We start from the raw sequence: 23,867 nt of genomic DNA on the forward strand, positions 1-23,867 counted from the left end.
GAGAATTCAGAAGCGGCAGAAGTTCCGGGACAGCCGTTAGACGGTTTTTGCCGTAACGAATATAAATTAACAACATTATTAAATATTACAAACAGTAACGTTCATCATAAATATAGTATATAAAAACGCTTTCTACAAACTCACAAAATGTGTTATAAACATGGCTTTCGGCTACATTTTTAGATTTACTTTGTTGGAACTTCGTCGCGTCCCCTTTAAGTGGTGTTGGGTGTAGGCTGTGAAACTCAAAGGGAAGCTAAAGAGTCAAACTGAAGGTAAACAGAAAGCTACTTTGAAGAAATTAAAACTGAGAAGTTACGATATAAACAGGTATTCATTGTGTAGCGAGCTCTATTTAAGATGTGTGTCATTGCCAACCACCTGTGAATCCTTTTCAACTTCAGTGTGAAAATGACTGCGGTGGGGGACATTTAAGGTGGAGTAGGATGAGTTTCATGCATTTATAATATACAGTAGCATGAACGAGCAATGTATTCTTCGGAGCATGCAAGTAAGGTTGCTAGATAAATGATGCGTTCAAGTCAAGCGTAACCTGTTGATTGTATTGTCTGGTGTGACATATGAGTCGTGACTCGTGGGGGGCTCTCTTGTAAATAGTTTATGCCCCCCAAGCCCAACCTCTCCCCCCGGTGTGGATACTCCCTCTGACTCCATCAATAGGACCTGCAATAGTATTTCACTCTGACATGATGGAGAATGGGGAGAAGTCTTTTTTTACAGTAGCAGGTGTAACAATTAAAATGGTTTCCAATTTAACTGGTGCCACTTTTCACAATACCTCTAAAGCAGTATTACTAGTTTCAATACATTTCAGCCTCAAAGTTAGATGAATAATAGTATTTGAATAAACATATTCACTCAGTATTACAAGCACAACAAAAATACTATGTAGGCTATTACACTGTATTATTCCCATATTAATGTTCACATCTACAGAACATTCAACTGTACAACAGATAGAGGTCAGAGATGGTCATACCTATATATTAATAATTATTGAAACAGTCACCATTTAAAAATGTGTGTATGGCACAATAGAAAGGTGAAGCGTCAACCTCAATTTCTGGTTTTTGAAGTCAATTTAGACGCAATGTTAACAAAATATATATATTTGAGGACAATGTTGTTTTTGAAATTGATTGATATCAAACCTTAGCAGGAGATCCTTAAAAGCTATTGGATGCACATTTGTATTTATCAATTCCTTGCAAACCAATCTGTAATGAATAAGTTGTGTTGATCTCAGGTTTGTCCTTTAAAAGAGATCTTGATTTTAATGAGATGTCCTAAATACATCTTTAGTAACTAACACTCCTATAATGTGAATACATTTGCAGCTGCTACAGTAACTATTAAACCATGCAAAGGATAGCTGAAGGATCATTATGTAGCTGAAGGTCCACCATCAATTATTCAGAACTTAGACCTCATTCAATTATTCATCATGTCTATTGAGACGTGAGAAGGCAGTCCTGTGTTTAACGCGGCCGTCTGTGATGACTCAGGTTTGGGAGAGGCTGGAGGGCTGGATGCTGTCGTCATGGTGAAGGATGTTCCGGAAAGTCAAAAAGCGGCACAGTAGCAGCAGCTCGCAAAGCAGTGAGATCAGCACCAAAAGCAAAGTAAGCAACACACACGCACGCACACACACACGCACACACACACACACACACACACACACACACACACACACACACACACACACACACACACACACACACACACACACACACACACACACACACACACACACATGTTACAGGAGAGCCACTTTCCTCTTGTTGAGCAACCCCCCCCCTCTTGTTTCCAATTCATGTAGTCTGTGGACTCCAGTTTGGGGGGGCTCTCCAGATCCAGCACCGCCGCCAGCCTCGACACCGACTCCACCAAGAGTTCAGGTCAGCTTTCTACGCCTTTTCTTTTCTGAAAGAGTTTTTTATGTATGTAGCAGAGCATACAGAGACCATGTATTTCACTATATATTTTTAATGTTATTATAGTTTTCTTAAAATAGTTTTCTATCTGTGTTTTTATTTTTTGTTTTATTTTTGATGTATGCACCACAGCACCAAGTCAAATTCCTCGTATATGTTAACCTACCTCGTAATAAACCTGTTTATGATTCTGATTCTATAAATATTGTATTAATTAACACTTAAGTTGTTTTTATGTTGTATGATTTCAATTTGCTTTATGTTGCATTTATATGTAGTCCAGTCAACTGCTTTTATTTGGGAGCAATTTGTTTGAATATAACCAAAACTGATCAATGACTGTTTATGAATTATATGTATTGCCAGTAATAACAGAATCAATTACATTTTCAATCCGTTTTTCTACTCGAATTATCCAAAGATGCAGCTTATGGTATGGCTGCACAATATGAGGACAATATGTTTTATAAAAATCAAGTTCAATGAAAACCTATATTAAGAGGTAGAACTTAAACACTAAAGGTTTACATTTAGTCCTAGTCAAGTGTTTAGTCTTAAAGGAAATGTTATTTACCCTCCGTAGGTAACAGCACGTCTGAAACATGCGCTGAGTTCAGGGTGAAGTATCTCGGAGCCATTGAGAGGTTACAGTTTGACATGAGCAAGTCCCTGCAGGAGCCTCTGGACCTCATCAACTACATCGATGCTGCTCAGGTAAAAAGCTGAAGGCCACACACTTTTAGAAGGCGTACAGCAGTCGATATCACATCTTTCATTTATAAATACTCTGCTCCTTTCACAGCAAGATGGAAAGCTGCCCTTTGTGCCCGGAGACGAAGAGATGATACTGGGAGTGTCGAGGTACGGAGTGAAGGTGGCCTCTCTGGACCAGTGTGTGAGTAGAAATAAACTTTTATAATGTAACTTTAATTAAATGGTCATTGACATATTTCTGCTTCATTGATACAGCCAACCAGCATGTTTTTATAATGAAGCATCCATTTATATTATGGAGATGATACTGCGCAAAGCCGCTGACTGGCAGTTTCCTGGATCTTTGGAGTCTGCTATATTGCTGCACTTCAACATCACTTATTTGACACTAATGTTTTAAAAATATTAAAAACATTGCTCTCAAATATTTTAATGAAACTATATTATCACAAACTGTTAAAGAAAATAAAAGGTTCTAAGTAAAATAAAACCGGACAATTGAGAAAGGTTAAGGATATGTTTGTCACAGACTGGTCTATTAAAAATGGTCAACTCACGGAAATCATCACATTCATTAATTTCCTTTACAATACTGACAATGGTAGAGAAATTATTTAGTTTTATATTAAAAAGCTACTATGAATAGCAGGTAATACGGTATTTTATCCTGTTAGCCCAATTACTGAATTCTGCTTGCAGTCTAACCTACTGTAGATAACCTTAACCACGTTTTTGTTATATTTGTATTACCTGCAGAGAAAAGAATAAAAAAACACATGCTTATTCCTTACAAAGATGACATGTTTAACAGCAATGTAGTTAGCTTTCTTAACCACATATTACAAATAAAGAAATGTTTGCTTGCATGAGTGGGTCATTTTAATACACTTTGATTGGTTCCTCGGGTCCAGGACGTGCTGCACCGCCACCCTCTGTTCCTGATCGTGCGCATGCTGTGTTACGATGACGGCCTCGGAGCGGGGAAGAACCTCCTGGCTCTGAAAACCACGGACTCAGAGCAGGAGGAGTGCAGCATCTGGGTGTACCAGTGCAGCAGCTCGGTGAGTGTGACGCAGAATCAAATAAAAACAGTTTTCTGGACTTTTTGTATTTCCCCGCCTGTTACCGATCATCTGTCTGAACAGGAGCAGGCGCAGTCCGTCTGCAAGGTGCTGTCGGCCTCCTTCGACTGCGCGCTGACCTCTGACAAGTCCTGAGAGAAGAGGGAAGAAACACGAGTTAATCACAAGACTGCCAAAATATATGCAACCATTTCCCTTTCTTCCCTACGTTGCTTTGTTTGCTTTTAAAGAGATTATCTGGAGCACAGATCTGGTGTGTTTGAGTTGATTCAAGCCTTTTTGATGATGGAAAGTTTGTGGTCCTTTTCAATTATGGAGAAATCACTTCACGCTTAGTTTGCTTTTTAAACCTTTTCGGAGGTCAAGAGCAAAAATGGAAACTTTAGGAATAAAAGGAAATGGTTGCATTTTTTAAAATAATTTAAAATGCAGTGGACAATGTGAATTCATATAATTTGATGTAAATCATGATAGAAAGTGGTACATCTATGCAGTAAACGGTACAATCATTTGACAACGTGCACATTTTGTTTCAGTTTGAATTCACTCAGAACTCTTTCAGTTTCGATCTGCTTTTGTGTGTTTTGTTGTGTTTTTTAACAGTATTGGTACAGTAGCAGTCACTTTTTGACTCCCAGGTACAAAGTGAGAGTGTGTGAGAGGAGTCCTACCTCTTTTATTTGTGGGATTTGCTCATTTGTAATGACTGTTCTTATTGTATCTTACCAAAGCTTGATTTTATTTGGATTTGTTAACTGCTTGTTTTAATGTAGTGAATAAAAATGCGTACATTTCTTTGGACTTGCTGGCACCAGACAAATCCTAAAAGGCTGTTAGAAGCTCATAAAAGATTTTGGAAGAAAACATGTTTACAGTTGTGGTACTTACTTGACTTCACCTTGTACATAATAATAGCCAATCCCCCCTTTACCCTTTGATTTGGTACAAAGTGGATAGCTTTTATTTTTGACTGAATAAAGTGTTATTTCTCCTTATTCCTTCAGTGTCATCTTTCCTTATGTGTGTGTAATGTTTCATCTTTGTTTTAATTATAAATAACTGCAGTATTTTCCTGGGGTCCATAAATATCACAATGTATGTTTTTACACTGCAGTGTTTTCTGAACCCTGGATAGACATGCTAACATAATGCCCATCAGAGGGAGCTCTTGACACATCTGACTTTTAGTTGGACCATCACACAACTCAAATGGTGTTCAACTTCTAAAATGTAGGTCGTTACTCTAAAGATGTTTTATTGGGAGTGAAACGTCAATAAATAAAGGATTTGGTGTGAACCAAAATTCAGTATATGTAGGCATTATTTACTCAAACTGGTCAACTCCTTAAGAAAGAAACCAAAGCCTTGTGTTATTTAATATTTTATTATTCCAGTTTCATTTCCCCACTTACTTGCACAATGGAGTTAAAAGTCGATGCAGTGATCCACAGACAGTAAATGAGAACGCATGAAGTTTATTTCCCCAGTAATGTGTGTGTGTATTTGTGTTTTCAGCACACACACAGGTCCAGCTGAGGTTGCATCTGTAACTGCCCGTCACCTCAGCACATTAAAATACATTTACTGCCCAGCTAACTCTTGTTTTTTTACATATAAATATCAACATAATCAAATCTATTTACATGAATAGATTATTAAATCTTCCTGTTTCCAGTGAGTTCATATTAAACATGAAGAAGAGAGTGCGTCAGCTACCAATCACACGCTCTCCTCTCGTCATTCACAAACCAACAGAACGCTCTGGGTTCAGGTTAAACGCCTAAAATATCAACATTATGAACAGAGAGAAAGTTGCTCTGCAACCAAAATGAAGTTAATTACATTGTCTTTTTCATATTTATTTCACAACACTATAGATAAACCCATATTCCTACATTATTGGACCCCAGAGATGTACACATGAGGTTTAAGCTGTAGGAAGGATATTCTCTCTCTCAGTATAAAGTCAAAGATGGAGACCGACTGCAGCTCATTTAGGTGGAAGTAAATAGTCAGAGAGCTAACTTCTGCTTTCGATCCCATTTCCACGCTCCATCATATCCTTTTATTTCCAAATGCTTTCACTCCGAGCAGACGAAGACACACACACACAACCACTTCCTGTTCCTATAATAAGGCAGATGACAGCCGAGGTGTCAAGACTCGGCACAAAAGTAATTACTGGCGCTTCCAGTGAGTGTCAGTAATGGACCTAAAACATCACAGCAGGAAGTGTTGAATATTATCCTCTCAGGTGAAACCGCAATGTGTGGAAAAGCTGCTCCATCACACACTCACACCGGGGTAAGATGAAAAGCTTCTGCTAGGTGTGAGTCAGAGGCTATTTTTACATTATTTTAGCCCCTTTTCAACGCTGGTCTCTCTTTGAAACGGGGACAGGCGAGCGCTCCTTAGGCTGCAGCTTCTGGTATATTATGCGGTTTACTTAGCACCATTAGAAAGACCTCCACACTGCTACAGAATTTAAAAGGTCACACCTATAAGCAGGAAGGCATCTCAAATCGCTCATGCACAGGGGTGGAATGTAAGCATGTTGATCACATTTACAGTTGTTGGAAAGTTAAAATACATCGCTGTAATCTTCTCATCCGAACAGATATGGATTGAATCAATACTGTACATATTAACCTTCATCATGTCACATGTCGTCTTATGTTGTCACGAGGATAAAGACAAGCAAAGTGCATTTATTGCGAGAGGTCATTCACTACAATCATTGTTTTGTTTTTTTAAAGAGTCTTTTTTTAGAAACATTAACAGCAAGCGTCTAAAACCACAAACAGCCCCATGACTTTCTGTCTGTTGCAGCAGAGGTGGCGATACAGCAGTGACACTTTAAGAAGCTCGCTGATGAAGACAACAAAGACAGGGACGATGGAGGATGTTGTGCGGACTGGCCGGGCAGAGGCGGGCGGAGGAGGGACGCTGCATCCGGCGACACTTCCTGAGACCCGGAGAGGAAGCTTTCAGTCAGCGATGAAGTGAACGAATGTCACCGGGAAGGCTCCTCTTCTCATCGGATCGCCTTCGATGTGGCCCAACTGGAGAGAGGGAAAACAGAAGGGACGTCAGAGGATTATCAAAGCCAGCGAAGAAGACTCACAACACTTTAAGACGTGTAGTCGGGTTACATCTACTGGGGGAGGCAAACTGATTGAAAACTAGAGCGTATGACTGCTTTCAACAACAAAAAAGGTCACGTACTGTAGGGCACATAAACATCAGGGCTGTACCGAACAGATTAAAGATTCTTTCATAACTTTTCTTTTATCAACATTTTACTGCGGTCGAAAATCTGTATTGCTTGGGGGTCTAGCAATAATGTAAAAATAATCTATTTTTTCGCCCATTGTTTTGCGTGATGACATTTAATGTGAAGACATACAGTTGCAAGAAAAAGTATGTGAACCCTTTGGAATTATCTGGATTTCTGCATAAGTTGGTCATAAAATGGAGGAAGCCACTGCTGTCCAGAAAAAATATTGCTGCACGTTTGAAGTTTGCAAAAGAGCACCTGGATGTTCCACAGCACTACTGGCAAAATATTCTGTGGACAGATGAAACCAAAGTTGAGTTGTTTGGAAGGAACACACAACGCTATGTGTGGAGAAAAAAAGGCACAGCACACCAACATCAAAACCTCATCTCAACTGTGAAGTATGGTGGAGGGAGCATCATGGTTTGGGGCTGCTTTGGGCCTGGACAGATTGCCATCATCGACGGAAAAATGAATTCTCAAGTTTATCAAGACATTTTGCTGGAGAACTTAAGGCCATCTGTCCACCAATTGAAGCTCAACAGAAGATGGGTGATGCAACAGGACAACGACCCAAAGCACAGAAGTAAATCAACAACAGAATGGCTTCAACAGAAGAAAATACGCCTTCTGGAGTGGCCCAGTCAGAGTCCTGACCTCAACCCAATTGAGATGCTGTGGCATGACCTCAAGAGAGCGATTCACACCAGACATCCCAAGAATATTGCTGAACTGAAACAGTTTTGTAAAGAGGAATGGTCCAAAATTCCTCCTGACCGTTGTGCAGGTCTGATATGCAACTATAGGAAACGTTTGGTTGAGGTTATTGCTGCCAAAGGAGGGTCAACCAGTTATTAAATCCAAGGGTTCACATACTTTTATCCACCCTGCACTGTAAATGTTTACATGGTGTGTTCAATAAAAACATAAAAACATATAATTGTTTGTGTGGTTTTAGCTTAATCAGACTGTGTTTGTCTATTGTTGTGACTTAGATGAAGATCAGAACACATTTTATGACCAATTTATGCAGAAATCCAGGTAGTTCCAAAGGGTTCACATACTTTTTCTTGCAACTGTACATAGAAAGCATTCAAATAGACTTTAAGAAGCTTGAATGAAATTCGGTACAGCCCTGTCTACCACACCAATAAACACAAGGGCTAGGTTACAACATATTTACATTACATTACATTACATGTTACTTGTTAGACGGTTTTATCCAAAGCGACTTACATACTCGATACTGTGGGCAATCCCCACAGGAGCAATTTGGGGTGAAGTGTCTCAGGGACACAACGACATGCTGACTGCAGTGGGGTTTGAACCTGTGCTCCCATGATCCTAACACCAACACACTAGTCCACTGCGCCACAGCCTCTCCATTTAGAAGTTCAATATCGATACTTAAAAAACAATACTGATGTACACTTAACATTATGCAGCGACTTGTTACAAAAAATCTATGTAGAGTACAATAGTGTAAGTAATGTAATATATTCATTTATACAGACATGTTCAGTTTACATGACAACAAATGTACATTTCTATTGTAATTTAAAAAACAATAAGGATTTCTAGGTCTAATAACATTTATTGCAATGATGATTCAGGAGAACATGGACTAACATCTATCCTTACTGGTCATCATCTAATGGAGCACACTAGTGGACTATGGGAGGCTAAAACACAATTAAGCTAATTCATATTTAAAAAAAGGCATTTCCGTATTATATTACCTTGGCTGATAAAGGAGAAAGTACTAATCAAGTCCATTTAAGTCATTTTAAACGTCTTCTATACCTGCAAATAAAAAGCTAGTACATGTTTCTGCTCCATCAATGTGTACACGAGGCTAGAGGCGAACCATGACAAGCAAATGAAGAAATGAATACAGAACAATTATCAATTGAGTTGGTACTAGAAACTTGTGATGTAAACAAATTGCACTTCCATCAAGTATTTCACATATTCAATATTTCAGCCAAACAAAGAGTGATAATGCAGGACGGAGAGGAACCATTTGGGGTCCTCGGGGGACTTTAGGGTCCACGCAGAGAGGGAGAGTGACTAAATACGGTCATATCTGCAGAGGTGGCTCAGAGGAAAACAAGTTGCAGCTGGTCGATGCTACACAAGGGGCTCCACAGAGGAAGCAGCACCAGGCGGAAAAAGAGGAGGGGGGGTGGTGGTATCAGCCTGCATGAGGTCATGGCTTTTTGCACCATGGTAACAGAGTGCACTGACATCCACAGGGTGAAAATGGGACCAGAGTTCGACATGAGTCCGTCTGGGAGCGCTTTGTGATTTAATCTGAGAACAAGTATCCAACATTTTTCGAAAACACACAAACACTCAGTTTATCGGCGTGAGATACTGACCCACCACTCCTGGTCCTCCTCTCCGTCCACGATGATCACCTCGCCCTCGGAGAAGGTCAGCTCGTCCGGGTTGTCAGCGAAACAGCTATAGATGGCTTTCACTCGCTTCGGCCTCTGCTTCTGACAGAACAAAAAGGGTTTGTTCAAGTTGGTGAAGAAGAGAGAGAACATGTAGTGGATGCAGCAACACAGTCACCCGTGTATGCTGTCTCATGTTGCCCATTTTGTCTGTATCAAAATATTGTGACTCAAGCAAAGTACAGAGTGGACCTGTACCACCTACTAAAGGTTTGAGGTTGATTTTCCTTTTAAGAGTTCAGGGTCTAATGACAGAGGGTGTTGTATACTGTACTTATTCTAAAAGCTCTGAGAGGCCAATTTGGGATTTTCGGCTCTAAAGGCCGAATGGGTAAAACACTTTGTCTTTTGTAAAATAAAGGGACTTCTTGTCATTAAGTGAGCACCTCTTCAGTCATCATTAGTCAATATAATGAATAAAACACACCAACTAAGCGTGAGATCTGACATTAATAGAAAAAAACATCCACAAATCACTTCCTCCATCATGAACAAAACTAGATGGACATCTCTCTACACAGTTATATGACACCTTCAAGATTTTTTTATTAACTCTATGGTGTGTGTATTCTGTTCCGTTTCAGTATGTTTTTTAACCATCTGAGCAAACTAATGTCTTGCTGGGCATAATAAAGGTTAATGTGATTTCCAATTATTTTGAACAAAGGACTGTTGTGGAAAATTGCCTGGAGTTAGCAGATATTAGAGCTTTCAAACTATTGATTGTTGTTGATTGATTGATGTAATAAGTGCTCTCAGACGGGAATAGAATAACAATAATATAATCCTAAAATTCACCAATGAATGACACATTTATAGAAATGTTGTTATTTTTAACTGAAAGCTGTAAAGCTAGAAATCAACCACCTGTTCCACATTAAAAAATCTCAAGGAGAGCGCAACAGCTTCTCGACAAAAACTGAGAAAGAGCTCATTGCCTTTCAGAGAACAGGAGGGGAAGTGACTGCTTGAGTAGGAAATGAAACTACTGAATAACTGGATGAGTAATTACGTAGTAATCAGCAGCCAGTGAATCTGTACAACAGATGAATGAATAAGCACTTAACAGTCCACAATATGTTGATCAGAGTAAGAGGAGGAATGAGACTCACTGGGTAGGCCTTCCTCTGCGTGGGGGCTGCAGGCAGACACTGACCCATGGAGTTCGGGGGGCATCCTGGCACTTCCTTAGCTGGAACAGGAAGAGGAAATTATATCACAACGACAACAAAACTTTCCACGCTTCCGCAGGGCAAACCGGATCCGACAGATAGTAGAACAATGTGAATGCAGCGTTCTGTATACTGGACAAACACAGATTCAACAGCATGGATATGTTGTGTCTCTTATCTGCATGCTCACCCGGTCTTTCGATAGAAACACTTCGATTCAGGGGTCTGCTGTAGCTTTTATCATTGCTGTAAAACAAAACAGGAATGAACTCATCAACAAAGGAATAGTTATATGAAGACACACATCCAAAACGGCCCAGCTCTAACTGCTCTTCAGCTGTGTTGCAGATTGATGGCAGCACTATCAGCCGGTGGGAGACCCAGCGACAGCAGGGCGACTGCGGAGGAGAGTTATTGCTCGCTGCAGAGCCGGGAAGCTAATGAAGCGGCTAAACAGCAGCCCTGTCGGCTCATTCTTCTCAGGAAACACACACAACAATAAAGACATGCATTCAACAGCAAGATACACAACCCTGGGGTCCAGCACCGTGTCCCTGTGTGTGTGTGTGTGTGTGTGTGTGTGTGTGTGTGTGTGTGTGTGTGTGTGTGTGTGTGTGTGTGTGTGTGTGTGTGTGTGTGTGTGTGTGTGTGTGTGGAGAGTTATAGCAATCTGTGTAGCTAATTTAGCTCCACTGGGTTACGACCGCAGACTCAAAGCAAGCTGTACTTCACTCACAAAATAAGCACATTTATGTCAATTATTCACTCTTTTTAAAGTGAATTCTTGAAGCAAACTTGATATTTCATGCATGCCTTTACAGTAAATTGAAAATGAAAAATAAATCTAAAAAATAATCAAGTTTTCATTTAAGAATTGAAGCCAACACTGGGTGAGAAATTGATGTACAAATTCAATTTTTTGGGGTTGATATTTTCCTTTGAACACTAACATGTAAACGTTACAGGTATAGTTGTAGACATCATAAAGGACGGTAGGGGTCTTCTGCTCTTACCCTGCAGGAGATTTAGGGGGCGCCGCTCTGGACCCCAGCGGTCCCTGGCTCGACTTGGACTGTATGGTCATGGACTCCATCTTCGCTACAGGAGGACCCAGACCTGAAAAAGACAGTACTTTCATTATTTATTTTTCCTTTAATGTCTATGTATGTAGTACACGTTTTTGCTTTCTAAATAATCTCTCCATTACGATATTAAATAATACATAAATAATAGTCAAATTAGTGATTCAAAGTAGAATAATCAATAACAACACTAGTCATAAGATGTGTCCTTTAATCTGCTAGTGCTGCTAGAAAATTGGTCATTTTAACCAAGATGAGAAGAGATGGGAAAGTGAAAGCAGTGTCCGGGTTCATTTTTGTATTTTTGTGCGGATAACTGCTTCCCGATTCTTTTTCATTGCAATTTATATATTTTATGAAGATGCTATTAATAAACAAGAAGGCTTATTTTCAGCTTGAACAGTTTTAATTGTTTTGGTGAAGTCATTTGTTATTAATGCAGATAAAAGAACACATGCAAAGAATTTAAACAAAAACAGACCACTTTGAATCTACCACACTATATGAAACTAATATGCCTCCACTGTATCAACGGTGTAGTGTAAGGTGGAAGAATGGGTCAGTTGGGGTTCATACCTCCAGCCGAAGTGAGTCTCAGGGGGGGCACAGGAGGGTGCATGTTGGGGGGGTCCGAGGAAGACCTCTGTCGGCCACCAAGGTCTAAAGGACCGGGTTTCCAGCTGCTGGACACTGAAGACTGACCGATCCCCCCCAGGCCGGTTAACTGGACTGAGATGTGATAAACAGAGAGAGGTCATTTAGATTCAACTACAATAATCGTCACACAGCTGTATGCCTCTGACAACACGTCAAGTTTCAGTTTACATCCATATCTGTCTAATCACTTCATCACTTCATCCTATTAGATATCTGTGTGAAACTGTCACAATGAACACAGGAAGTCTTACGTTAAAGTTCTAAATGTGTTTTGTCAGGTCACGGTGACCTTGGCCTTTGACAAGCAAAATCTAAATCAGTTCATCCTTCAGTCAAAGTGGGTTTTTGTGCCAAATCTGAAGTAATTCCCTTAAAGCATTTCTAAGATATCATGTTCACGAAAATGGGATGTACTGACGGACAGCCCTAAAACATTAGGACTCTGGCCCTGTTGCCAACATGGAGGCATAAAAAGAGACAGAGAGAGAGGGCACTGCACTTTCCAGAGACCGGCGTACACTTTAGAAGTCAAGCTGTTTCCATTTGAGTGTAATTGAGAGCGACGGTTAATGGGGAGAGGGAATGTGCAGAATGTGAGGTGGGCAGCACAGCTGGTTGTTTTACTCCACTCCGTTGGCATTGCTCCAGACGGCCACTGATGTTATTAAAGAGCCACTGAGCTCGATGTGTCACAAGCCAGTAAAGCCATGATGAAGGTTTCTTTAGCAGCACATAAAGAGTGTTTTATCATTAAAGGTTTTTTTCATCAACATAACATACTTTCTCATTACACAGAAAATAGTGCCCAAAAACATTCACTCACAAAATGAAACGTAAATCCTGCCACTTTAATAGTGTTTTTAAGTGCTGCATGAGCTGGCACCAGGTTACTTTATTAAACAGCTCATCCCCTAATCCATCTATCAACCCCTCAGATCTAATCACTGATCTTCATTCGACACCCAGATATAACACCAAAGGGGATCAGGCATATTCAGCAATGAGCCATTAGATCTTCTGTGTCCCTTTATACATTTAGACCAGTCTAAAGAGCCATCCCTTTTCTTCATCCCCTTAATTATCACCACAAAGACCTATTCTGACCACACTCTGGTTTACTTATATGTTCTTATGTATGTCTTTGTCTTCACTCATTCATCCCTGTGTTAAATGTCTTTGTAAAGTACTTTGCTCAACATCAGTTTTCTTTTTGAAATAGACTTGACATGACTTCAAGTTGTAAAGATGTCAACAATTTTCTGGAAAATCTGCCCATCCATCTGTCTCCAATGTGACTTCTCTCTGCTTCAGTACTCACTGAACAGGTCAAAGAGTCACCAAGACCTGCATAGTAATTAAAATAAAAAATGGAATCCAGTGCAACGGGGCCAAATGAGACCAGGCCCTCACAGATGCTGTGGATCTAAATGGGGCTTCTTTTCTAGGGCAACTTTTATAGATATCTCTTCCCCGGGGAGGTGGGGAGGTCAGACTCAGGAGGTCAGACTCAGGAGGACAGACTCAGGAGGTCAGAAAGGTTATCAGGATCATCTGGATCATTTTTATCCATGTAGCATATTTATAATAGTATGATGAAAGAATGAACTCCATTTTCCCTATAGAGGCTAAAATTGGCTTCGAGTGCTGCTGCCTCCGAGCTTACCCAGGTTCCTCGGGGGCAGAGGTGGAGCGGAGTTGGAGGCAGACTGAGCCTGGTTGTTGTTGAGGATGGTGCCGTACGTCTCGTTGTTGACCAGGCTGGGCATGTAGGCTCGCTGCTTGTCCTTCCCGAGGCCGTCGCGGCCCGCAGAGCCCAGAGCGGCCTGCAGGTGGGAGCTGCTGCTGGGGGTGTAGCAGCTGACTGGACGCTCGTCTCTGCGGTGAGGGCTGGGCTGCAGGGGCGGCAGCATGTAACGGGTTACAAGTGCGAAATTATATTGATCTATTGTATGCGTTTACTGAGTGCACGTGGGTCACAATGGCTTTTTACATTTTCTGTTCTTTCTTCTTAAGAGTTTTTTCATAATATTCTTGAGATTTGCCCACTTTCAAATGTTGCGATATTTTACAACTTTCCAGTCACTAAGGTTGTTATTTTAAAATAACCCTTAAAAAAAAATGCCATTCCATCCTTATTCTACTTTAATAGCTTTGTCACCATACTTTTTGCATAATGCAACCAACATGATTAGCTCAGGTCAAACAAAACGTAACATATATGAAACTAAATACCAAACAAAAACTAAAGTAAAAAAAGGAGACAAAATAATGATCCTTCAACTTGCCCTGAACTGAGCGTTTTGGGAGCTGACAAATATTTTCGGTTAACTAAAATATTTAAGAGTCTCCAAAAGCACTGCATTTATAAAAAATAAATGGTTCAGGGACCGTGGGACTACTTTATGTGTCTAGTAGTGCATAGATCTTTCATTAAATAATCTATTAATATATTCAGGGAGAAAAACGTAGAAAGAAATTCGAATAAAACTAAATAAAATGGCCATTAGCAGAAATCTTTATGCCCCTTCAGTTTGAGGTATAAATATCCTCAAAATGTTACCTTTAAATTACATCTTTCTTTGGAATTTGTATTTATTAAACTACTCTTATTTCTCACACTGATTACAGCATGTCTCTCACCTTCTCATCCAGATCTTCGTCACTTTCATCCAAGTCTTCATGCTGCAGGCACCATTCGTATTCAACATGGACGTGAGCGTTGAATTTCCCCGACAGTGCTTGGCTCAACTGTACACAGAAACAAATCCAAACACAAATTACTGACAGCTCTTTATACAGTTTCAGAAAGTGGTGTAGATGCAGGCATAAGCCAGGTCTAAACACAGCAGGCTCACCAGCTCTTCACACTGTAGGTGTTTGAGCCTCCGGGCGATATCCAGCGGAGTCTCCCCGGCCTCATTAGCTGGAAGGGACAACAACAACAGAAACATATCATCACTGCTTATTCCACATGCCACAAACACAAAGCCCATGGTCCTTCCTCCCGTCGCGCTGTGACATGAGAAATGTGTGATTAGGCCGTTTCCCACACTGAACAGCACTGTTGTTCCTCGGTGTCCTCCCTCTCTGTGAATCTTTTATCTGGCTGTTTTGTTGCGGAGGAGAAAGATTAGTGTTGTGAGAAAGAGTTGCCATGGTCTGCTGGCAGAGCCCGCACCTCTGGGAACTCCAAGGGAAAGACGAGGATGAAGGGGTGTGTGTTTGAAGGAGAGAGGGGACGTTTGTGTGAGACAGTGGTGGACGAGGTAACCAGATCATTTAGTACTCACTTAGCAAAAGTAATAATACAGTAATGTAAAACTGCTTGGTTTCGTTAAAGGTCCTGGATTCAAAATCTTAAATAATTAAAAAGTGCATAAAATATTAACAGCCACATATTCTTGAGGGTTTACATACTCACTAAGCCTTGTTTATTGTTTATAGGATTATCTTCCCTGATACATAAACATGTGAGAAAAATATGAACCATAAAAAGTACTTGCTTTGCAGCGTGGCCTGAATGTTTCAGCTTGCTTTTAATTCAGTTTAAATGTGTATTTGCATATTTATAACAAGACTAAATAACTTTTGGGCTGTTTTGAAAGAGTTGCACCAGCTGTTCTTAGCCAAGATATGTCTTGAATTGTAAAAGTGCAATGTGATTTAGATCATCAAGCATTAGTTTGAATTTAGGAAAGCAATTTACATGTTTTAAACAATTGGTGCAAATTAATCCAGGTGTAAAACGGAGAAGGAGGGAAAAAAGGAGTAGGGAAAGAGACAGTGAACGCATCACAGCCCTCCTGTGGTCCGTCTCCTTACCGATCTCTATGGAGGCTTTCCCTCGCAGCAGCAGTTTCAGACACTCGCTGTTGTCGGTGAGGCAGCAGTAGTGCAGTGCGCTGCTGCCTTTAGCCGTCTGTTTATCCAGATTTAAACTGCAGAGGGACAGACGGGGAGGAAAAACTTAAAATTCGAACACAGAAGGAATAAACACTCCGTCCAGAGTGTTGTTTTGCATTTGTGCAATATGTGAAATATTTAAACCCTATATTTATTGTGGTTTTTCACAATAGAAAACTAAAAACATGGCTCTATAAGAATGAAACAATATTGTTAAACGAAAGAAAGATAAAACTAAAATGCATTTTTACACTTCAATTTAAAAGAGTAGCATATTCAATGAGTGCAAAGTTAAAACCCTCTTTGGCATATTGTATTCTGTGAGTAATACACAACTGAAGTCAAGTGCAACCTACCCTGTACTGTGTTTTTAACTGAATTTGTTTACCTGTTCTGAGTGAGGAAGTCAACAATATGAAGAGACGTTCTGTCCACCAGTCTGACTGCCAGATGGAGGGCCGTCTCTCCTTGTTCCTGAAAGAAAAAGATAACACATCTATTAAATATTGTCCCCTGGGTATGTGAGGTGTTTGTAGAGAATTAAGGTAAAAAGCACTAAGGATGCAACAGATTATTTAAAGTAATAAGTCAAACATTACATTTCAAATGGTTTCAAACATTAGACATAAATATGTTGTGTCCCTACGTGTCCGTTGGCCAGAGGTATGGGCTCCATGAGGTCCACTCCCTCGGCGTAGACCTGGATGAGGGAGAAGATGTCCCGGGCCTTCACCGCGTCACACAGCGTGTGGAGCCGCGACATGGCGTCAGGACATTTCTTCCTGGCGAATCGTTTCTCTGTGTATTTGGCGGTGATGAAGTCTTTCCTCGCCTGCCTGTTTAAACATGTGAAGAGACTCTGTTAGAGCTGATCATCTGGTGTCTCTATGTGATTGGGTTTGATTAGCGCATTAAAACTGGGAATTCATCAATAAAAAGCCACTAATCATAACTAATTACAAGTTCAGTGTTTGATAGGGTAAATAGTCTACATTGAAAGGAAAGCAGTGACATACAGTATGTCATAGAAATATTAGTGTTAACATGTTCGAATACAGACAAAAACAATCTATCATCATTACTTGTTTTTTCTGGTGTGAGCTGTTCACATGTGCTATGACTTTCGTGTTACAAATAACTAACTAATAAGCTAGTGTTATGGCAATTATGGGTTTAAGTTGCAACGACACTACCCTTCAGTACGAGGTTTCGGCAACACAAAAACAAAACAGATATCTTTAGTTATATCATTTCAATGTTTTTTTACATATTTTTTGTGTGGTTTTCAACATAATTCATGGTCAATAAGTACTTTGTTCCAGTATTTTTATTTCAATATCATTTATGAACTTTCTTTTTAAAACAACTGTTCACTTTGCTTTTATATAGTTTTAAATGTTTTAATGTAAAAGTTTGAATCTATTTATATTTAGTCTCTCTATTCATCTGTTTCCCATGTCTCGTCATCAATGTATGGCCTGATTTTCCAGTCACACTTAGGAAACATGATCAGAACAATGCTGGATAAGATGTTGCCAATATGTCACAGTGATGGTGTGAATAGTTGTTGATCAGCTATGGCAGAGTGTAGTGCAATACAAGTGAGAAGAGAGAGAGTGTGTGTGGGGGGGGGGGGGGGCAGATAGAGAGGGGTGATGTGGAGATTGTGGGGGGGAAAGTTGAACGGGTGACTTACATGTCACTGGATGGGTTGGGTTTCACCACATTTTCAGCACTCAAACAAGCCTCCATGATTTCATTAAAGCCTGCATTCCCCACATTCTTGGCCAGCTGTGGAGCACACACACATGGACACAGCAACACACACATTAAAACTTAGATATAGTAGACATTTTCTGCACCACACGCATTAATCTAAAGGTCGTCATCTCTGCCTGCTGGATGCAGTACGGTGTGTGTGTGGGGCCTTATAACCGGCACAACGCCCGTCTCACTGTGGGTTACAGGACTGGCGTCTGCACACCGAGGAAAGCAATCACGACTGGAAGCATTTAATCCCAACTGTCCCACAGGCGGTAAATCTCTACACTAAACAGTGATTAGAAAAGCCATAAACATCTCAGCTATTCTGAGTGCGGAGACTTCCAGAGGTTTCGAAGGGAAGAGGAGAGGAGATGAGGCTACTCTCCTTCCTTCCTGTCTCGACTTGCTCTCCCGTATGTCCTCATTTCCTTTCCTGTTCTTGCAGTTTTATCTGCTTTAAAATCTCCGCAGAGATTCATACAGAAAAATCGATATAATGGAATGACTCAAAGTGCGACATAAACAGGGCGTGAGGTGATTCAGCTAAAATAAAACAGGCGCAAGCAGTGATTTACCAAGAGCTCTGAGGTGCTGAGAACGTCCAGAGTGAGGGACTGGATCCTGGAGTAGTGGACTCCGAGCTCTCTGTGGATCCCCGAACATTCAATACAGGTGAGGATGCCCAGGTTAGTGGACAGCCACGTCGGGTCTGGGGAGGAGAAGGGGGGAGAAAAGAGGGAGGAATGAGTTTGGGTGACAGGCTGTCCTTGGGCAGAAACCACTAAAGCGATGGTAATTTCTGCAGCACACGAGCCAACTTTGATGTGTCCTTGTGGAAAGCTAAGGGCTGGGGACATTTAATAGCTGCCTGAAGGGCTTTCTGCTATCTGACAGCACACAATGTCAGGGGAAAGTGACCAAGCTGAACTTTAACCAAGTCTGGCCTCCATTCTCAGTGCATGTGTTGATATATGGCTGTATGTGTGAGTTAACGTATATACACACGTCTGGAGGAGGACATTTCATGGGGTTTTAGAAAAATAACTGGGGGACAGAATAAATCAACAAATACAGAGTATCCAGTCTGCAGGACTTTATCATACCAACACCATCCCAGTCTTTTATTCAAATGTACTTTGGATAAACTTTACAACTAACACCTTACAAAAACTACACATTTTTAAGACTGATTTCTAAATGTAAAAGCAAACCTTTTTTTTCTTTTTACTTTATTCAAATCCGGAAACTGCTTCAAACAATGTAGTGCAATGTACATATTGTTGGTTTAATTCCCTTGAAGGTAAGGAAGCAAAAACTTGAGTTGAAGGATTGTCAGTGATCTTTGTAGTCAGAGAATAATTATATAGGGATTTCTGAAAAGAAATCTAATTTGAAACTGTGGATGATTATCCTTGTTTGTTGATTAAGTACCGTTGTAGGGATGTTGACCAGCTTCTTTGTAATTGCTAAAAGGACTATAATGTTTGTAGTGGCCAATTGTCCAATACAGGAAGGTTCAAAGGCCACTTAGTCTAGGAGGCGAATTTGAGTATTGACTCGCGTATGTTCAAGAAATCCAAATACCTTGCTCGTTCCATTCAAGTGCTTTATTAGGAGGTTCAATGGATCAGCTGGCGGCCCACTACCGATGTGCAACCTTTGCACGGTATTTAAACAAATAAACAAACAAATTCCAGTCGTACGGATGTGTGCGGTAAAAAACCTTTTCCAACTTCTTCTCTAGACTTCCTGCTGTGTCACGCTGGCAGCGTCATTCATACCTGAGCACGCTACTACAATCTGCTTTCTATAAATAATAACAAAACATAAAACTAGAGCAGTCCATAAGCAAGATAACACGTTACAAAAACAGTATAATAATAATAATTCATAGTTATTCAGCTCATTTAAGTTCAATGAAAGAATATTCAATTGGCTCACCAAACCATAATTCATTACCATACAATAATGTGCCTAAATGGCTCTTAGAGAATCCATCTAATATTTATTATGGGTTCTGGAGAAAGGTCAGCGTTAATGGAAACTATGAATAATTTGTAGTTGAGAAGCTTAAAAGCACACACAACCACTGGTGTGCTCCTGTTTGCCATCATCACATTATTATCTTTAAATGTGTCATTTGTCTTTCTCTGCCACTCACTGGGCGCTCCGCAGTCACAGCACAGGTCGTTTCCCGTCATCCTCTTCACCTCGATCAGGATGGCCTTGGTCAGCTCCTGCACGATGTTGTTCTCTCCGACATGCTGGTCCCCTTTGAAGGCCTGATTCAACGCCTCCTCCTTACTGTTCTGCAGCACTGAGATCCAGCTGGAGGAGGGCGGAGAGGAGGGGGGAGCATAAATGAGAATAATGACAGAAGAAGAAGGAGAAGTGGAGGTCGAGGGAGGAGGAGAAAGTAGGTTTATAGGTGAGGATGGGAGCAGCCGGAGGAGGGAGATAAAAAGGGGAGAGAAGGCCGGATTAAAAGACTGTTAGCATTCAGGAAGTTGGAGGTAAAGACAAGGCTGACTGGGTGTGAGGTAGGAAGTGGACGAGGCAGTAAACAGGATGCACTTAGGAGCAAAAGTACACACACACACACACACACACACACACACACACACACACACACACACACACACACACACACACACACACACACACACACACACACAGANCAATAACACAAAAAATGAACGTGAAATTCATGGAGGAAGACCGGAGAGACAAACGTGATGTGAAGAGAGGACAAACAAACAATGAACCGACGAGGAAACACAGGAAAAGACAAGACTAAATACAGGGAGGGGTAATCAAGGAACAAGAAACAGCTGGGTAAAGGAGGGAGAAACACAAGGGCAACAGGTGAACACAATCAGACAATTAGACACACCAGGGAAACTAACGAGAGGGAGGAAAACACAGGGAGAAGGACCAGACAAGAAACAAGGAGGAAAACATGAAACAGGGAGAACAGAACAGAAAAATAAACCCAAACCTAGACATTCAAAACTAAAAACGTGACATAACATAAGAATCGTGACAGCCGAAGTAAAAACAATAAGTGTGGCTTGATATTAGGCGCGTTCACACGGGAGTACTTTTCCCCGTACTTTGCTCGTTTAGTTCCGTTAGTACACCTTATGTTGCGTTCACACCAAAAATAGTACTTAGTGCCAGGAACTTTTACCCCCATTTTTAGTGCCTGCTAGAGAGGTGGTACCAAAAAATTAGCAATTTCTATTGGTCGGGCGAATTGCAAACCACGCCCCGTAAGTTTTGTGAAGCCGCCATTGTATTTGTGGCATTAGCATTATTGGCATTTGCCCCGCGCACCAACGAAGAGAGAATAACTTATGGCAACACAAAAAAAAACATGGGAGTGGTGGAGTGATGAGGAGGTGTCGGCGTTCTGGCGATTTACTCGGAAGGCTTCAGAAGCTGCTGGGAGTCCCAGCAGCTTCTACTGAAGCTAGTCCCCAACTCTGGGGACTTCCGGCCGGGGACTTCGGGCGGCAGTATACGCCGTGAAGTTGTTTGCGGCCTGCCAGTAAACCCAAAGCAGAAGAAGACGAAGTGACGTCAGCGGCTCATTTGCGTCATATTCCCTCAGGGAAATTATTCCGGTGTGAACGTGATCTGTACTTAGTGCCCTGGGGTACTAAGTGCCGGGCACTAAGTACGGCAAAGTACTTGGTGTGAAAGCGGCTATAGAGTAAGAAAAATGTTTATAACGCTGTGAGAATGGGTCTGTGGAGAGCATTTCTCCACAATCCCAACTCGGCTATTACCAGTGTTCAGGGAGCTCTATGCAAGTCAATGGGGACTCCCTGTTAGTTAGCCAAGGGATCCTGGTGTGTGAGGTGCTCCGCGGATTGGTCCATTTGGGCCAATCTGGACATTTGTTGTTGATTTGGGTGTTCACACGTCACAGAACCCAGGAAGCAAACAATGGAAAATGAGAAATCTCCAACGAGGCGTTTTGGGGCAGCTAGACAGGTATTTTCTGTGTTAGAGTTTTACTCGCTACAGGGTGTACTTTGAGGGTTTTTTACTCTGCAGACCGTTTACATGCATAAAAACCTTCATAACACACAAGGGGACGGGTAATAACCGGAAAGCATGACATGGGCCCTTTAAGAGAAAAAAGGGTTTTCAAGACATTCAATCCATATCCAGCATTATCCAGTTCCAAAAAGATAGGGCCATAAAAATGATGCAGTATTACAGGTTTTCTCAGAAAGGGGTCTTGTGAGATTACAGTAAATTGTACATTGAGAAAGACAGTCAGCTCAAGACTTCCTGGTCCTGTCCCTGAACACGTGCATTAGAAAAGTTAACCTATTTGAAACCAGCCATGATCCTTTTCGGATCAATGACCAATTAATTTTGTTGCGTGAACACAAGTAAATCATTGTCCGAAAGCCCTTTTCCCATTTACCTGAAACCTCTGTTATTATTTAATATATTTTTGTTTTTACAGTATCAATTAGTCATGTGTTTGTGGACTTGGCAGCAGGTTACCTCTAGCAAAAATAATACATGTTGAAATTATTTTTTGTTTCTTTGTGGGTCCACCTGATTGTCCACTCAGCTTGCTCTCTGATTCACTATAGGTTTAGTGGGAAGAAGGGGAAACATGGAAACTGCATTAACATTTTAAAATACCCCACAGTGAAAGATGAAAGCTGTTGTGATTCAACCTTGTTGTAGCACAGTTTGGCGATAGTGTGGAGGAGGGAAAAGGTGTTACACAACAAGTGGGCTTCCAATACTCCCACCTACAGCACCAGAGTCGGCCAAATGAAGCAGAGATACGAGTAGGCTGAAGTGCTGAATCCCTCTTTCATTTACCATCTGTCTCCATCACACTGCTTTATTTTCTTTCCCTCAAAATGTTTGTTATTCGTGCTGATGGTGTACGGCATCATATCCACTTTTTTCTCTATTGAGACCCGGAATAAAAAAGGGTTTAATATCTAGATGTTCATACTTTAAGTAACTGGAATGTGAGAAATATGACACATAGATTTTTTCATCAAATATTTTGAAGGTATTGTTCATTCTTTAACTGGTTATACATTATTTAACTAATCTCTAACTTCTCTCTCACTAAATCATGTTTGCCATTTTGAATAGACAGAAGATGTGTTCTGCTGGCCACACCCTCATGTGTATTACATCACTAGAAAGCACAGGATGTGCTTTTCACAGCACATTAGGGCTCAAATTGACTGCATGCATGGTGTTTGAAATATAAGCCTCCGTTTCCAGTCCCCCGCAAAGTTCAAGAATAAACTGATAGTTCTCGAAAACATGCAATATCACCACTGGATAGAAAACCTTTTCATATGTATAGCAAGCATTGTTGCTCTGTATTTGCAAGGTACACACCCAAATACAATCAGTCATTCTGAAATTCGTCAGGTAGATCCGACAGGAGGGCTGATTGGCTCCTGTGTCGACCTGCAGAGATGAGACACAGCCAACCCTGCACAGGAATGCAGCCCACTGAGCCCAGAATGAATGAGGCCTTACAAAGAGCGGGAGGGCTCGGTCCCAGGAAGTGCACATGATAAAGACATGTGTCTCCTGAGGGTCATTGGAAGGAGTGCATTTTGTAGTGAATGCAGCGTGTGCATGAAAGCATTCCCTCTACATATTTAACATATTATGTTCAGCAACTTGAGTGATCTGCATTTTTTCAAAGCGAGATTAACCAGTAATAAGTATTTTTTCTGAAACTATTAATTCTGTGTAGTTTTATTGTGGCACATTTACTAAATATCCTCTATAATTTAT

General features: G+C 40.9%; 2 protein-coding genes across 5 annotated transcripts in view; one reads left to right on the forward strand and one right to left on the reverse strand.

Moving 5' to 3' along the window:
- etf1b (eukaryotic translation termination factor 1b) overlaps positions 1 to 23,867 on the reverse strand; it is a 663,186-nt gene that overhangs the window by 122,381 nt on the left and 516,938 nt on the right. The gene's annotated exons all lie outside the window — the stretch shown is intronic.
- itgb1bp1 (integrin beta 1 binding protein 1) lies at positions 47 to 4,746 on the forward strand. Of its 3 annotated transcripts, none has more exons than XM_010780564.1 (7): positions 47 to 275; positions 1,527 to 1,643; positions 1,841 to 1,919; positions 2,539 to 2,669; positions 2,758 to 2,850; positions 3,581 to 3,730; positions 3,821 to 4,746. In XM_010780564.1, the coding sequence occupies exons 2-7, from the start codon at positions 1,572 to 1,574 to the stop codon at positions 3,884 to 3,886; spliced, it is 591 nt and encodes a 196-aa protein (XP_010778866.1). In that variant the 5' UTR covers positions 47 to 275; positions 1,527 to 1,571; the 3' UTR covers positions 3,887 to 4,746. The 3 variants fall into 3 exon arrangements, with proteins under 3 accessions (XP_010778866.1, XP_010778864.1, XP_010778865.1); XM_010780562.1 differs by having other exon boundaries at positions 55 to 275; positions 3,815 to 4,746; XM_010780563.1 differs by having other exon boundaries at positions 231 to 330; positions 3,815 to 4,746.

The sequence above is a fragment of the Notothenia coriiceps genome, unplaced genomic scaffold (assembly GCF_000735185.1).
Source record: "Notothenia coriiceps isolate Sejong01 unplaced genomic scaffold, NC01 NC01_scaffold00022019, whole genome shotgun sequence".
In the NCBI taxonomy this organism is placed as follows: domain Eukaryota; kingdom Metazoa; phylum Chordata; class Actinopteri; order Perciformes; family Nototheniidae; genus Notothenia; species Notothenia coriiceps.